Source organism: Danio rerio, chromosome 10 (genome assembly GCF_052040795.2).
Source record: "Danio rerio strain M-AB ecotype USA chromosome 10, GRCz13ab, whole genome shotgun sequence".
NCBI lineage: Eukaryota > Metazoa > Chordata > Actinopteri > Cypriniformes > Danionidae > Danio > Danio rerio.
Window position 1 is genome coordinate 42,623,113 of NC_141030.1, and position 17,920 is coordinate 42,641,032.

General features: G+C 38.0%; 1 protein-coding gene across 7 annotated transcripts in view; it reads left to right on the forward strand.

The window, feature by feature from the left end:
- dscama (Down syndrome cell adhesion molecule a) overlaps positions 1-17,920 on the forward strand; it is a 185,008-nt gene that overhangs the window by 32,267 nt on the left and 134,821 nt on the right. For all 7 annotated transcript variants that reach the window (XM_087269684.1, XM_087269687.1, XM_087269685.1 and 4 more), the window contains 2 exon segments: positions 6,146-6,463; positions 10,812-10,958. In XM_087269684.1, coding sequence (XP_087125810.1) covers positions 6,146-6,463; positions 10,812-10,958 — 465 coding nt within the window.

The window sequence follows — 17,920 nt, forward strand, 5'->3', positions numbered from 1 at the left end:
TCACTGATGTTTCACTAGATTATCAATAAAACTTGCTGGTTTTTATACACAAAAAAAGAGTTTATATAGAGTTGGATCATAAATATGTTTCAGATTTTATGCTAAATGTTGAAAAATAAGAAAAGAAAATGATTTTGCTGCTTGTTCAAAGTACTGATTTAAAATGAGCCGAAACAACACAATCCTTGATTTTTTTTGTTTCGTGACAACTTAATTGTTTTACGTTCACTCCATTTGAATGTATTAATTTAACAAGAACAATTTTTTTATATAATATTTTGTACACTGTAAAAAGCTATTAAGAAAGTGAGTAAACCCATTATTCAAAAACAACAAGTTGAAATTACTTTTAAAAAAATGTAAGTAATTGGGGTGACATGGTGGCTCAATTGTTATCACTGTCGCCTAACATCAAGAAGGTTGTTGGTTTGAGTCCTGGCTGGGTCAGTTGGTGTTTCTGTGTGACATTTAGTCATTTAGCAGACGCTTTTATCCAAAGCAACTTACAAATGAGGACAAGGAAGCAATTTACACAACTCTAAGAGCAACAATGAACAAGTGTTGTAGGCAAGTTTCAGGTATGTAAAGTGTAAGAAACCAAACATTAGTATTTTTATTATTATTATTATTATTTTCTGTTATACAGTTAGCGGTGGAGCCAGAGAGGCAATTGCAGATTAGGAAGGAAAGTGGAGACTATAGTTGAGTTTTTAGTCGTTTGTTTAAGACAGCGAGTGACTCTGCCGTTCTGATGCAGTTAGGGAGTTCATTCCACCAACTGGGCAGATTAAATGCGAGAGTTCGGAAAAAGTGATTTCTTCCCTCTTTGGGATGGAAAAACGAGGTGACGTTCATTCACAGCACGCAAGTTTCTAGAGGGCACATAAATCTGCAGAAGTGAGAGCAGATAAGAAGAAGCAAAGCCAGAAGTCGCTTTGTAGGCAAACATCAGAGATTTGAATTTGATGTGAGCAGCAACTGGCAGCCAGTGCAAACGGAAGAGCAGCGGAGTGACATGTGCTCTTTTAGGTTCATTAAAGACCACTCGTGCTGCTGCGTTCTGAAGCAGCTGAAGAGGTTTGATAGAGTTAGCTGGATGCCTGGCTAGTAGAGAGTTGCAATAGTCCAGTCTGGAGAAAACAAGAGCTTGAACAAGGAGTTGAGCTGCATGTTCAGATAGGAAGGGTCGGACCTTTCTGAGTGTGAATCTGCAAGATCGAGCAGTTCTAGAAATGTGTTCAGAGAAGTTTAGTTGGTCATCAATCGTTACTCCAAGGCTTTTCACCATTTTGGATGCAGTGTGAAGTTTGCATGTTCTGCCCGTGTTGGTTTGGGTTTCCTCTCGGTGCTCTGGTTTCCCCTACACTCCAAAGACATGCGCTATAGGTGAATTGAATAAACTAAATTGGCTGTAGTGTATGTGTGTAAATGAGTGTATGCTGCCATTCCTCTGTGGTGACCCCTGATGAATAAAGGGACTAAGCCAAAGGAAAATAAATGAAATGTTTGTAATTCTGTTGTAATTTCGAACTGTTAAGTTGACCTAATTTTTATATTCGTACACATTGTTCATTTCATTTGTAATTTGAAGTTAACGAGTTTACTCACTTTTTCAGTAATTTGCTTTTTAAAGTTTGCTTTACTTAAAAAAGTGAGTAAAACCATTGCAATGATTAAGTAAATGAATCATGTGCATAATTGTAAAACTAAACCATTCCAAGTTGCAATGGATTTACTTTTTAAAGTAACATCAACTTGTGGCTTCTTACAGTGTATGGATGAGAAATAGTCTGCTGTTTCCAGTTTACTGTCTCTTTATGTTCATCTTTGTTTTTGTTTTTTTTTATCTTGAAGGATCAACTAGCTAGATCATATGTAAAAACTAAGGTGCTCACGGCGACCTGAGTTCGATTCCCAGTTCGAGGTCCTTTGTCGATATTTCCCCTCTCTCTACTCCCCATACTTTCTTGTGAATTCTCTACACTGTTCTTTTCATTAAAGGTTAATACAACTGTAAAAAATTATTATTCACTTTTTTTTTAAATTCTTTTCATTTAGAATTTTTGGCTCGTTTTCAGTAGAAATTATGTAAAATATAACAATAAACAAATAATATTTTGATAAAATGTATCAAAGTCAGTAGAGTTTATGCTTTAATCAAGACCTAAATCTGTTAATTGGGTCAAAAATGAACTAACATTGTTTTTGTAAGCATAGGCTTGCGAATTTTGATGCTTTTTTCACAAAATAACACTTATTATCTTTTTTAGATTCTGTAATTTCGGTTTAAGTGTCTGGTTTGTAATGGAAAAAAGAAACAAACAAAAAAAATCACTTTTTTCATTTACATTTATCAATTCTCATGTGCAATTCTGATTTTATATTTGGTTTCACATCTCGCTGTTTTTTATATTTTACAGTTTTGAGTTTATACAGTATCTCTCAGTTCTGACCTTGCATCTCATTATTAGTTTTTACGTCAGTTTTTGTTTACATTTTGCAATTCTTTGTTTATGTTTAACAGTTCTAAATTTGCACATTCTGATATTTTGCTTTACTGGGCTCTATTTTAACAATCTATGTGCTAGTTATAAGTCTAAAGTCTATAACTAAGGCATTCTGCACTGGACTTTAGAGCAGCTTTTAGTTGGTCAATGGTGTGGTCTATTTCAGTTCCTCAAAATAGCAACGCACCAACAATGTGCACTAACACACCTCCTTTTCAGACCAGCACACCCATGAATTCACAAGGTGGCGCTAATAGATTTGCTTTTTAAACAATGTGTTGCAAAACGTGAAAACTACTGTTGTGCTGGTCTAAAAACAGCAAGAAATATCGCCAAACATGTCTTGCACCTCATTGCGCCAGGTGTATGATAGAGCCCATGGTCTTAAAATTCTTAGTTTACATCTCAGCTTTAATGTTTGGAATATAAACTGGCAATTCTACAATAGTGAGGCGGTGTTGAAACTTTATTGTTTGCAAATGCAGGTTTATAGGCTCTTGTGGTTCAGATGTTTCACTTGGGTATGCATTGCAAACTTACAATTGTGAGTTTGTAACTAAACAAATGCAAGATTTAAAGTGTTAATTCTGAGACAAAAGTTTGAGCTGTGATGTAAATAGCTAGAAGGAGATTTTATTTTGTAAGATCTGTTTTTAAAAAACTTTTTTTTTTCACTGGACATTTAGAACCACTGAAAACACCAGAAAACAAATCTTTCCGAAAGGGTTGTATAAGCATGTGTGATTCTCAATCCTGCAACTAATGGACCACAGTGACTAAAAACTGCCAAGACTAACTGTTTTAATATATTTATGAGCAGTTAAAGTAATGCGTCCCTGGAGATATGGAGAGCAGCTGCGACAAACAAGCTGCTAGTTCTTTCACACAGAGAGAGAAAGCTTGCGTTCTGGAGAAATCTCACTAACCACTAGGGGTGCAACATTACAGGCTTCTCGGGGTTTGGCTTTCGGGTTTTAGGGTCACGGTTTCTGCACCTCTGCACAGTTTCTGAGTCTTTATGAACATTTTTAAGTGATGTGTTGCAGAATTTGTTTATTTACAGTATGTTTGTTAAAAAAATAAAAAATAAAAGACTGTAATTCTTTAAACCATTTAAATGGGAGGCCTCTGTTGAGCGACCATCTGTCCGACTGACTGACTGGCTAAATGTCTGAACGATTGACTGGGCGGCACACCAGCCAATCGGCCAACCCGGCCAACCTCCTCCTCCTCCTTCCCTTAACCCAAGCGACGATTTACGAAAGCCTTGCAAAAAAAGAAAAGCTCTCATTCGATTTGGACTGCGTTTTCGGATTTCGCCGCATTCTCACCCCGTTATGAACTCGTTCGCTTTATTTTTTGGATTAAGTTTTTTGTCTTACCTAATTTCTGGAACCGCTCTTCTCCCGGACTCAACCCGGTCTCGAACATTGCCGGCTCCTCCTCCAGGCCTTCTCTCCGCTGACGTAACACCCCGTAACACCGCCCGCAACGTTCGCTTGAAAAAACTAAATGCGGCCATACGTACCTCCGGCCATGTAAATCGCGGTCTCAAGAAGCGTCCACGGGGCTACGTTTTCAGAATGAGCTTGGGTTTGTCCAAACACATGCACTATAGGATAATTCATGCAGGGGCGATTTTAGGATTTTCATTTCATTTTTTTGAGGTTTCCCTTATAAGGTAAAAAAAAAAAAAAATATATATATATATATATATATATATATATATATATATATATGTGTATATATATATATATATATATATATATATATATATATATATATATATATATATATATATATACACATATATATATAAAGCCTAATATTACATTTATAAGTAGTAATAGTAGAAAGAAACTTTAAAAATAAACAAAAAAAAATTTTAAAATGTGTAATATGGGTTGTGTACTAGTATTCCACTGTATTACATAGAAAGGCACAGCCAATTAAGTTCTGAATCAGCCAAATCGGCTCAACCTGCCTGTTTACTGCAGTAAAAACTACCTTCTATATTTAAGTGCATTTTTTTGTTTTCATGAATTAAATAATCTGCCACTTTTCTAATTAAATGACACACATATAAATATATATTTTTAAACTTACAGGCTAATTCACATATTTCACGATCTGAATGATAATGAATAAGTATTTTTTTAATACTAGACAACACTTGATGTTTCTATCACTGTCAGTGACTCGATGACAGTTAAAACGCTCTGTCACTGTGTTTAATCGTTTCTGTGCAAGTCTGTATTGTATAGTGTATAGTCTTGCGAGATTATGTTTTGGAAGGAAAAGGTATTTTTCGAGTAATTGATCATGATATATTGTAGTGTAAATTGTTAAAAAATATAATGATAATTGATATGATGTTTTCCTATGTAGTAATGGTTTTTGAATGCAAGTTTTTTCGTATGTCTTGCAAATCGTTTTTTAATATGCAGGTAAATGTCTCCTGTATAATTGGTTGTAAGAGTAGAGATGAAGGTAAGACTTGTTATTTTTAATCTTTGAGTAATTGTTAAATGTAGAAAACTTTTAATGTCAACTGTTAGAATTTTTTGTATTGATGTACACCTGATTAGTGATGGGGGTTGATGCACTTTATCTCTGTGGAGTGAGGTCTGAAATGGGAAGAATGTTTATTGTCATTGCTGTGAAGATTATAAGTTATTGTGTGATTAATTGATAATGAAATGAGAGTGACGGTTTAACTAATTGCACATTGTGATTGACTATGGAATAAAAGGGTGGAGTTGGAGAATGTGTCACACACTGAGGAAGGCTTTGTGCCGAAACGTCTGTTTGTCTGTTATCACCCGTAAAATGTAAGAAAAAGTAAGGCTAAAAACAGTATGAAGCAATTGAGTGCGAATCATTACCTTCTTTTGAATAATAGTAACGATCAGATTAACGCACCAAACCAAAGAAGTAACTAAAAAAACCCGCAAGCACGCAGGACAAACTTCAGTAACTCTGGTAGTTCATTTTGAAATAAAACTAGCAAAGTGTTCTTTAAGAGCTCCATTTTTCGCTGGAGGAAACAGCTGTGCTGATGAGGTGAACGCCGAGAAAACCCGACTGCTCCTCTGTGATATTGGGATACAGGTGATACAAGGTTATCTATAACACAAAACCACAAATAAGCAGATATTATAACAATTTATCAATAAACACACACCTCGTTCTCTCGCTGTCCACTGCTGTGATTCGCTGATTAAATGAAAAACAAAAGATGGGAAGGAGACAAATTCTGGGGGGACAGAGGCGATAATTTAGTGTGCAGTTTATGATCGCAAAAGATTTAGGGGGCTACAGGGTGTAAATGTGAGAGTGTATGGGTGTTTCCCAGTACTGGGTTGTGGCTGGAAGGGCAAAAACATATGTAAAACAACACATGTAAAACATATGACGGAATAGTTGGCGGTTCATTCTGCTGTGCCATCCCCTGATAAATAAGGGACTAAGGTGAAGGAAAATGAATGATTGAATCAAAGAATGTAGTATGTTGGCTAATTAGTATGTTTTTTTTTTGTTTGCTTTAGTACCAAGAACTGTGTATTTTAACTAGCGACAATCCCAGAGTATTGTGGCATCCCTACTAACCACACATCCTCTCTCCTCTCTCTCCGCAGTTCTCAGTGAAGACCTACATTCCAGCTTGTATTTTGTCAATGCATCTCTGCAAGAGGTAGTGTTCGCCAGCACCACGGGGACTCTGGTTCCCTGTCCTGCAGCAGCGGTGCCGCCTGCTACCCTGCGCTGGTATCTGGCCACCGGCGAGGAGAGCTACAACGTCCCAGGGATCCGCCATGTCCACCCCAACGGCACTCTCCAGATCTTCCACTTTCCTCCGTCCAGCTTTAGCAAAGTGATCCACGACAACACTTACTATTGCACAGCGGAAAATCCTTCAGGGAAAATTAGAAGCCAAGATGTTCATATTAAGGCCGGTGAGCATTTCAGGATCTTTCAGATCATTGTCAATGTTTTAATGATAAAATATTGAAATGCTGGAGTTTGCTTTATATGCTTTATTTGAATGTACAGTTCTTTTGATTTCAATGTTTTGGGGGTATTTTCAAGTATTAACATTCACAAAACCTCACAGCTCTTACCCAGAATGGAACATGCCATAGTTTTTCAACTGTCAATTACTTCTGTCTAAAATTACAGGTGTTTGGAGAGACATAATAATAATAATAATAATAATAATAATAATAATAATAATAATAATAATAATAGTTAAATAAATAAATACATAAAATAAAAATAAATAAATTAATAAATGAGCATATGAAGGGTTCAGAGGCAAAAGCCTCTAAACCCCACTTCCGCCAAAAATAAGATAATGATATTGAGTGAATGCTTTAGGCATGTACAGTATACAGGGGCGGACTGGCCATCTGGCAATTCTGGCAAATGCCAGAAGGGCCGGACCAATTTTTAAATGTGGGCCGGTCAGTTTTATTTTTTATTATTATTTTTTTTTTATACGTATTGTTCTTACGTGCAGGCAGCTTTTATGTCTTGCTAGATGTGATATTATGATGATGATAAAAAAATAAAATAAATAATAATAATAATAATAAATGTTAAGCATTTGGCCCAATTGGTGACGGCCGCCTGATTTCAAGATGGGCCGACCCAATCTGAGGTTACTCGGACGTAATCAAATTCCGGCAAGAATGTCATATTTTTTCACCGTCTGTACACCAAAATAAATAGTAAATGTCCGTGTCCGTGGGTGGGTTGTGTCGGTGTGGTAATGTGGGCTGGTGTGGCTACAGTGCCAGGGCTGAATATTTGTCCCAGTCCGCCCCTGACAGTATACATGTTCAACAAATAGATTTGCTTCAAATCATTTAAATCCCAGCGTCAGTGCATTCAGAAATGCACGTCGCTAAACGCCACTTGCCTTTGACAGCAAAAGCTGCTATATCCTGAGAACCAACCAGAAGGCGTGAATCAAATCATATGTTTTCAATGTAGCTGATTGAGATATATCCAGCTGCAGACCCCCAGAACCAAACACGTTTCAGGCAAATCTAGCACACACAATCTAGGCAAATTATATGTTTCTGATATTTGGGATATAGATTTAGGGCTCTATTTTGACGGTCCATGCGCAGAGCGCAAAACGCAGGGCGCAAACGCTTTCAGAGCGTGTCAGAACACGTTTTTGCTAATTTAGGAAGGGGAAAATCTGCTTTGCGCCGTGGCGCGTGGTCTAAAAGGGTTGAATTTATTTTCTTAATGAGTTATAGGTGTGTTTTGAGAATAAACCAATTAGAGTCTCATCTCCCATTCCCTTTAAGAGCCAGCTGCGTCGCGCCAAGAGCGCATTCACTATTTACAGGATGCAAAGTAAGTCTAAGTGGAAAAAATGAGCATTTCACTAGCAAACAGTTAACAGTTTTTTAACAGAAAACTGTTAAACAGAGCATCTACTGCATGAGAATGAGAGATAATGGATCTACTTTCACATTCGCTCGTGGATTGGGAAACCTTTACGCACAGACATCAATTAGTCTATAAATAAATAATTTAGTTTGTTAAGCGCAAATATTTGTTTCAAAACTATTTCTAAATTCAGTTCAAATTTCCAGCAAACGAATAAATGAACAATAAAAATAAAAAATATGCTCAAAAACCTGAGTTATATCCTAAAACACATGCTGTGCCCCATATGGTCTAAAACCTGACAGGTGGGCAAATCTAAGCTTGTTTTTAATAAAACAAATATAAATATGGATATAATAAATAATACTGCTAATAATAATAACATTATACAAAAACAAATTGTTATGGATGAACTGAAAAAGCCTCCCGAGATGAAGAAGACATAAAAGCAGTGATTTTTTATATTTATGTAGGCTAGAAAATAATATGTTTTGTAATATTTTAATCCTTTATATTTATATCCTATATCTATTCTTATTATATCCTATATATATGCTTAATATTTAATTTTTTTCATATGTAAAGATATTTGTCTATTGCTCTCTTGTGCGTTTTAAGCAGTGCGTAAGCGAGGCGCAACTCTGCGCCAGAGTTTAGACCGGGTTTGTTTTGGTCTAATGAAAAATCTATTTTAGTTTCTCAAAATAGCAACGCGCCTGCAGTGCGCCTCAGAACGCCTTCCTTTTTAGACCGGAACACCTATGGGCGCACATATGAGCGCTAATGCATTTGCTATTTAAACAGTGTAGCGCAACGCCTCAAAACGACTCTTGCGCCAAGCTGAAACTACCAAAAGACTACTGCGCCGCGCCTTGCGCCACATTGTGCCGGGTGTATGATAGGGCCCTTAATGTAAGTAGAGCAATGTAAACATTGTAAACTAAGCTTGGAAGATTCAAATAATGTAGTGTAAAACCATTGTGAAACATCAATATCTGTGCATTGTCCATTAATATAAAAAGCTCATCAGATGTATAGGTAATATGAAGTAATATGAATAATGTATTGTTTTAAATATTATATTTATCTTTTCAAAAACAGCTTACATTAGCAAATAAAACACAAGGTAAAAAGGGGATGCCTCTTAGGCAGTTTTAGAAGCTGTCATTCATTCATTCTCACCATATTTAATGTCTTGGTATCTTGTTTATCCTCATAGCATCCATGTGGGGAAAAAAGAACAGCATCTTAACTGTCTTTCGTGAAACACAGTTGCCTATTAATGTATAGTAAATCGGACTCATTCAAAGTAGCGCCCCTGTGCAAAAACACATTATGAATGCATGTTACACTTTCGACTGTACAGTGTGTTTTCCTTTTCTTATACTGCACAGAGTTTTGGGGTGAGGGACAATTTCATTTGCCATTCACTGACAGTGGGAGCGGCTCATTCAGTTCATCAAACTCTGTCTTTAAAAATCAAAAGCGGAATAAAACTCCTCATAAAGCCGGCGTATCAGCGTGCTGCTACATTGAAAACATATTATTCGATTCGTGCCTTCTGATATAGGATATATAGGATATAGCTGTCAAGGTCGGTGAGGGGAAAAGGAAATAATGGGTATTTATTGATAAAAAATAAAAAGCAAAACAGCAAAACAAACTAACCCGAGGTGGAAAATATTAATAAAACATATAAACAAACAAACAAACTAGACTGGACAGGCTGGCAAACTGTAGAACAGGACAAGACAGGAAACGATGACATCTGATGACGAACTGGCACAGGACAGCAGACATGAGGGGTTTATAAGCTGTAGGAAATTAACACACAAACAGATGAACACAATTAACTAATAATAGGTTAACAAGGAGGGTGGCACTAAACAATAGACGGGAGAGCTCATGACACAAAGAGACAACACAAGCCATGCGCTCACATAAAACAAGACTAGAACACGCAGCCAATGAGATAAATCATTAACTGCTTGTTCATAACAACACAAGCACCACGTGCTAAACAGAACATCAGTAGAAGACTGAACGCAAGACACGAGTACACGATGAATGAAAGCACTCACCGTGCACTCACACACGCGCAGCGTGCATGTTTCATCCCAGCGCCGACCAAAACCGAAACCTACTAGACTGAGAAGCTGGGAATGAAACACCACGCTGCAGACAGACGAAAACACAAACACGAGTACAAGAGCGTGCACGGCCGCATCAAGCAGGAGCGCGCACACTCTGCGTACTCTCACGTCGGCGCGCGCACACACAGAGACACACAATAACAGAAACAGGACAAGACAGAACTAGTGTCCGAGCTCTGCCACCAAAACAAGACCAGAGTGGCAGAACCCTGACAATAGCAGCTTTTGCTGTCAAAGGCAAGTGGCGCTTAGCAGGTTTAGCCAACAAACTGTTATTTCTGAATGCACTGAAGCTGGAATTTGGATGATTAGAAGCAAATCTATTTGTTGAACATGTACTACATGCCTAAAGCAATCACTCAATGTCTTTATCTCATTTTGGCGGAAGTGGCGTTTAGCGACTTTTGCATCAGAACTCTTGATATATAACTATAACTGTATAACTTCAGGTGTAACTATGTTTGTCAATCATAATTTAAAGTGTTAACATTATTAGTTACTAGTTAATTAAAGTGATTAGTTACTAATATAGTTATGCTTACTAATAACCTTAACTTTTCTGAATTTGATTGTATTGCAATAACGTGCACCTTTTGTAGAGCTGCTTTGAAACTGTAACTATTGTAAAAAGCGCTCTACAAATAAACTTGAGTTGAATTGAATTGAACTAAAATTGGATATTAAAAACATTTCAATGTTTCCATGATTTTGCAAAGTGTCGATGACGTAAACTCTTTCTCTGTAGTCTTACGGGAGCCCTATACGGTCCGTGTGGCGGACCAGACCGCGATGAGAGGCAGCGTAGCGGTCTTCAAGTGCATTATTCCTTCCTCAGTGGAAAACTACATCACTGTTGTGTCATGGGAGAGAGACACCGTACCACTCGTCTCAGGTAGGACACTGGCTGCTCATCTGCTGTTTTCGGCTTGAACATGCAAGGCTTTTATGCTGCACTCTAAAGAAAAATTCCATGTCATTTTTAAATTGACTGTACAAAAACATCTGTTAATTTACCATTGCCATGAATATTGTAGTTTAAAGTGCTTTGAATGTGCTTTTTTATTCAGTGTTTGATGTAATCACAAACACATGAGAATTGACATGAGGTCACATAGTTTATCTTTTGTTATTAACTAATGTGACTAAACTTTTTCTCTTTTAGGTAAGTCAGGATTATTAAATGTGTTTCTGTTATGCTTAATAGCAGAATAATGAAAGATATTTTTTTGAGAATTTGCTATAACTTTTGTTGAAAGTCAAGTTTACATACAATAAGATTATTATGCCTCTGAAAAAGCTCAGATGATGGTGTCAAGGTTTTGGAAATTTCTGATTGGCTAATTGACAACATTTGAGTTAATTGGAGGCACAACTGTAGAACATTATTTAAGGTTGAACTCAAACACAGCTTCCTTGTTCAACAGGCCAGAATCAACCAAAAAGCCAGATTACAATTTGCTAAATTAAACTGGGAAAAAGAAGAATTTCTGGAGACATGTCCTGTGTTCTGATGGAACTAAGATTGAACTGTTTGGCCATAATGACCAGTGTTACATTTGGAGGATAAAGGGGAAAGCTTACAAGCCTAGGAACACCATCCCAACTGTGTAGTATGGGGGTGACAGCATCATGTTGTGGGGCTGTTTTTCTGCAGGAGGGACTGTTCCACTTCACAGCATAGATGGCATCATGAAGAAAGAACATTATGTAGAAATACTGTAGCAACATCTCAAGACATCAGCCAGGAAATTAAAACTTGGCCACAAATGGGTCTTTCAAACAGACCATGACCCTAAGCATACTGCCAAACTAGTTCAAATGTGCTTTAAGGACAACAGAGTGAATGTTTTGGAGTGGCCATCACAAAGCCCTGATCTCAATCCTATAGAAAATCTGTGGGCAGAGTTGAAAAAGCTTGTGCGAGCCAACAAATCTGACTCAGACCAATTCTGTCAGGAGGAATGGGCCAAAATTCCTGCAAATTATTGTGAGAAGCTTGTGGAAGGATACCCAAAACATCTGACCAAAGTTTTACAATTTAAAAGCAAGGCAAAAAATAAAATAAAAGAAATAAAAATAAAAATAAAAATACCAAGGAAATGTATGTAAACTTTTGACTGTGTAGAAATGAATAAAAGATTCTAAATTCTAAATTCTAGATTCTAAAAATATTTTTTTTTTCATTATTCTGGCATTTAGCAAATGTAAATCATTTGGGTAATCCTAACAGACCTAAAATAGTAAACGTTTAGTGTGATTTACCATCAGACATTTAAAAAAAATGGTTATGTTTCTTTTTTTAGAGTGTATGTAAACTTCTGGTTTCAACTGTACATAATGAGAATGAAGCTTTTAGTGAGGTGGAAACTCTACTTATTTTACTCACCTGGCCTTTGAAGGGAATTAACAATTTTTCCTAAACCTTTTTTTTTTTTGTCTTTGTCTTCTTTATTGCTCAGATGACATGAGTGCTCCTTTCAAATTTACACTAGTTTTTCATCCATTTCTTTGGGTCCATATAGACTAAGAAGCGTTTTTAACCTCTCCCCCAACCTCCCACTGGCCTGCAGATACCTATACTAGTAAATGCTGCTCTCTCATTGGCTGTAGACGATTGCTAATGTTATTTTCAGCCCAAACTCATTTCACACAGCATGATTTGAATCACAGACAGCTCCAGATATTCAGCACACCAAATATCTCACGGCTGTCGGCGACTCGTCGACAGTTCTCTCAGATCGCGTCTGTGATAGTTGACACTGTGTGATTAATATTCAAGTGAACGAGCACCGATTTTCCTATGACTTCAGGCAGTTGTTGGCGATTTCTCAAAACCGAGTCAAAATCGGAGCTAAAATCATGCAGTCTGAACTCTGCATTAGGGGCCTCAAAATCACCTCAGACTCCAGAGGGTTAAACGTTACTTGGGAAATATAATCACAGAAGGGCTAATCATTTTGTCTTCGACTGTAACACCGGCTATAAAAGTTTGAATTAGACAATGGCAATTTTATTTAGTTTCACATCAGTCCAAAACCGCGAAGCCTGCTCTTGAAAACCTCCACATCTTGAAGTCGTTTCTTGTCCTGTCGGTGACGACGTGAGATTTATTAGTTTCTATCTTGGCATGCTGTCACAGTAACGCTCTTATGAAGAGCTCGTCTCGGGGCTGTCTAATCCTGAAGATGTGGACGGTGGCAGTGGTGTCACCGAGATCCACTGTACTGACCTACTTCCCTTCCAGCGCTTCAGAAAATCCGCATCAGCTAAATGGAGCACTCGTCTACACAACTGCCTCTTCCCTCAGGGCTGTCGGCTTCTTTTATGGGGCATTTAGCCAATTCAATAAAGACTCAAAAGTCGTTTAGATTGGGGGACGTTTTCTATGTGTCGTGCTTTTCTGTATGGTCTTTTATTCATCTTTAGGGAGTAATGTGACAAGTGTTCACCTGCGGTCTAAATTACTCTCTTTAAACTCTTTAAATGTGCTCAGTTTCAATGCGTACGTTATATTCCTTTATGAATGTCGGAGCTTTGTTTAAAGTGCGCAGTGAATCTGACAGATGTCTGTCATTTTATCGCGCCTGTCAGGAAACATTTGCTTCCAGCTTGTCTGGCTGTGTTTTTTGTGCTTAATATTTCATAGGCAGAGCAATATTCCTGCAAACAAACACCGTTTAAACACAGTTCACTGCATGTGGAGAGCTTTCACCTTGTCATTTACAGCAGTTTTAGTGGAATCTATGTGTGTGTGTGATGGACATTTACTGATGGCCCCTCTAAAATTTTCTAAAACCTATTCTTCTGCGATATCCTATAAATAAATAAGCTTTCTAAGCAATCTTGTGCTAGCAAGAGTGAAACTATACTTTTTTTGGTTGTAAAATATTAATTTCTTTATTTCTGTCGGATGCATTCGGACTCCGTCGTACAGTGAAATGTTTTCGGTTGCAAATGTTACATTTCCCACATGCTTGAGATTCCCGTTCGAAATAGATCGGGCTTGTCAATATTTGGAAAAATATATATATATAAAGAAATTGTTTGTAATCATTTTTACTTCATTTCATCAGCAATACTTCAAAATTGTATTGCTGGCCATTTAGGACACATGGGACCCGATTATACACCTGGTTCAATACGTTTTTGGTGTGATTTGTTGCTATTTTCAGACCAGCACAACCCTAATTCTCACGTTTTGCATCACGCTGTTTAAATAACAAATCCATTTGAGTCGCTTTGTAGACTCATGGGTGTGCTGGTCTATGTGTTGGAGGTGTGTTAAGGCGCATTGTTGGCGTGTTGGTATTTTAAAGAACTGAAATAGACCACGCCACTGACCAACTGAAAGCTGCTCTAAAGTTCAATTCAATTCAGCTTTATTTGTAAAGCGCTTTCACAATGTAGATGGCGTCAAAGCAGCTTCACATAAATGGTCATAGTAATTGGAACAGAGTAGTTCAGTTTTTAGTGTTTAAGTTCAGTTCAGTTTAGCTCAGTTCAGTGTGGTTTAAAATCATTACTGAAAGTCCAAACACTGAAGAGCAAATTCATCGATGGGTAGCTCTACCGATCCCAAACCAAAGTCCAGCGCAGTGTGCATTAGTTATTAGCCTGTGTGGGTCCAAATGCTTACACATTGCTTAATACACACAGTAAGTGCAGCAACACACAAATATCTTCACATATGATAAAAATAAAGGATTAAAATATTACACAATTTTTAATTTTCTACATAAATATAAAAACCACTGCCACCATAAATAATCATTAGCAGTATTATTTATTATATGCATATTTATATTTGTTTTAATTAAAAAAAAAAAAAGATTTGTCCACCTGTTGGGTTTTCGAGATGTCTGCATCACCATATGGGGCAAAAGAATAGGATGTGTGTTTGGATATAACTCAGTTTTTGGTCCACACTTCATTATTATTGTTCATTTATTCATTTGCTGGAAATTAGAGCTGAATTTAGAAATAAGGAAAAAGGAAAATTATGCTGGATGCCAACATTATCCGCACAAAAGCTAAAAAGCTTTATGACCCTTTTGATGACAGAGATGAATGTTTGCGCCTGACAACGTTGTGATCTTTGTGTTTCATTCTACAATACTGGACTTATTTGTCTATGAAGGTTTGAACTTTGAGAGTGTTAAACAAGAGAGCTAAGTGTAAAAATGTTAATGCCTGTCTGAGAAAAGTGTATAAAGTGTGTAGTGAGGGTTTTTACAGCCTTAAAACATCTATAATTGTAAAAAATAAAGCCGACTACTTGATGGATTTCGCCTATTGGGGGTTATTTTTAGCACGTAAAATGAGGGATTAACTGTACCACAGTATATTGTGTACTGTAAAAGTTTTAAAATTACCCTTAATGCAGTGCATATACAGTAGTGAACCTCAAAGAATGCATGTGGTATTTTACTAGGCGTTTTTGCAGTAAATAACTGTAAAATTGCAGCAAAGTCCAACAGTATTGGATTAGAGATGCTGAAAAAATCACCGTATGCAAAATGCAGGCAAAAGCAATAGTGATCCTTTCCTTAGCAGGCACCATTAGCAGGGGTTTCGCAGCTGAAGGATATCCAGCACTTGGTATTACACAGGTGTATTTGTCGCAGGGGATTGTGGGAAGATCTGGTTGCAGGCGGCGGCTGTGTTATGCAGCGGTGAGCCACAGAACAAAACCGCTACAGGCACTTTAGAGAGTCCTTAGCATTCAACACACACACACACACACGCCTCGCTCTGAGACCTCTGGCCCGAACAACCACTAAAGAGAGAGACAGAGGCTTTCTGTTCCTTTTCTCTGCTTCTGCTCGGCTCACAGTCCGCAGTGAACAAACGTATTCAATTCTGTACATTTACAATGTATATTTAGATTTACACATACTTTATTTTACAATGCTCTCTATAATGTAGATCGGGAAAAACAGCTTAATGTAAGGCGTTCAGAATAAAGGAGTATAACCCCTCGTTTGAAAATGGATATTTGTATATCCATTTAGGCTATAATGTTTGGTGCATTTAAACAGAATGGTTTCATCAAATAGATATATCTAATAAAATAAGAGTTTGGTGACCTAACATCTTTGTGTGATTTACTGTAGATTGATTATCGCAATTTTCACAATATTCAAAATATTCACAATATGAAATTTCATTCATATCACAATATTTAGTGCTAATCAATATGCACAATATTCATAATTATTTTAACTTGTAGAGTGCTTTTTAAATATATTCAGATTGTATTAGTGGTTGTTCATCACAGCACAACAGCATGCTTGAATTTTTAATAGGTGATTTACATTGATTCATTCATTTTCTTGTCAGCTTAGTCCCTTTATTAATCCGGGGTCGCCACAGCGGAATGAACTGCCAACTTATCCAGCAAGTTTTTACGCAGCGGATGCCCTTCCAGCCGCAACCCATCCCTGGCAAACATACACACACACTCATACACTACGGACAATTTAGCCTACCCAATTCACCTGTACCACATGTCTTTGGACTGTGGGGGAAACCGGAGCACCCGGAGGAAACCCACGCGAATGCAGGGAGAACATGCAAACACGAACGCAGGGAGAACATGCAAACTCCACAGAGAAACACCAACTGAGCCGAGGATCCGAGGATCGACCCAGCGACCTTCTTGCTGTGAGGTGAACGTGCTACCCACTGCGCCACTGTGTCGCCCGATTTACATTCAAATAGACATTATTGTTCAAACATTTTCATATAATATGGCATGCAAAATTCTTACTTAGGCTTTTTGTTTGTTAACACATGTTTTATGCTTATAGTGTTTGGCTGTAAAAGCACACCTACAGGTGTTTCTCTAAACAGGCGCAGGTCAGATTTTCTCCAGGTCATAATTTAATTTGTTTAAATAAATTTAGTCTAAAAACAAACAATTAGACCCTTCCAGTTTCGTCTGTGCCTGACGATCGGGTTGTCGTGGTCCTAACCTTTGACCACCACCTGTTCCACAATGCACCGGCCCCTTACGGCTCCCCCTGCAGGTGGTGGGCCTGCGGGAGGATGGTCCCACATTGTTCCTTCGGGCTAAGCCCGGCCGGGTTCCGTGGAAAAAACCCGGCCACCAGGCGATCACATACGAGCCCCAACCCCAGGCCTGGCTCCAGGGTGGGGCCCCGGCTGGGCGACTTCACAGTCTTTGATGTCACTGAACTCATAAAGGGTTTTTGAACCGTACTCATTCTGAGCTGTCACTTAAGACCTGTTTGCCTTGAGAGACCCTACTAGGGGCATTAGCCCCCGACAACATAGCTCTTAGGATCACTCAGGCACTCAAACCCCTCCACCACGATAAGGTGGCGGATCATGGAGCAGCTTTGGGTCTAGACCGAAAGGACAAGATCTCGGATACAAGCGGCCGAAATGAGTTTCCTTCGAAGGGTGGCTGGGCGCACTCTTATGGATAGGGTGAGGAGCTCTGACACCCGGTAGGAGCTCGGAGTAGAGCCGCTGCTCCTCCACATCGAGAGAAGTCAGCTGAGGTGGCTCTGGCATCTGTTTCGGATGCTAAAACAAATGAAGTGATCAGTGTAAACAGCCTTAAAACACAGGCGTGATGGGATTAGCGTCTTTTGCTGTGAAGTGACAGCTGACTGCTTAGGACTCTGCTTGGTAATACAGCCTTCATTGGACAGTTATTTTCTAAAAATTTAACGGCAAAGATGGGAAGTGGAAGGTCATAATACAAATCAATAATGCCCAATATAAGTTACAGGACGTCCTGGCTAAATTGGCCAGTTATGCCGAGTTCAGACTACATGGTTTTCAAAGTAGTCGTGTCACAGATGTTTTCACACTGCATGACTATCT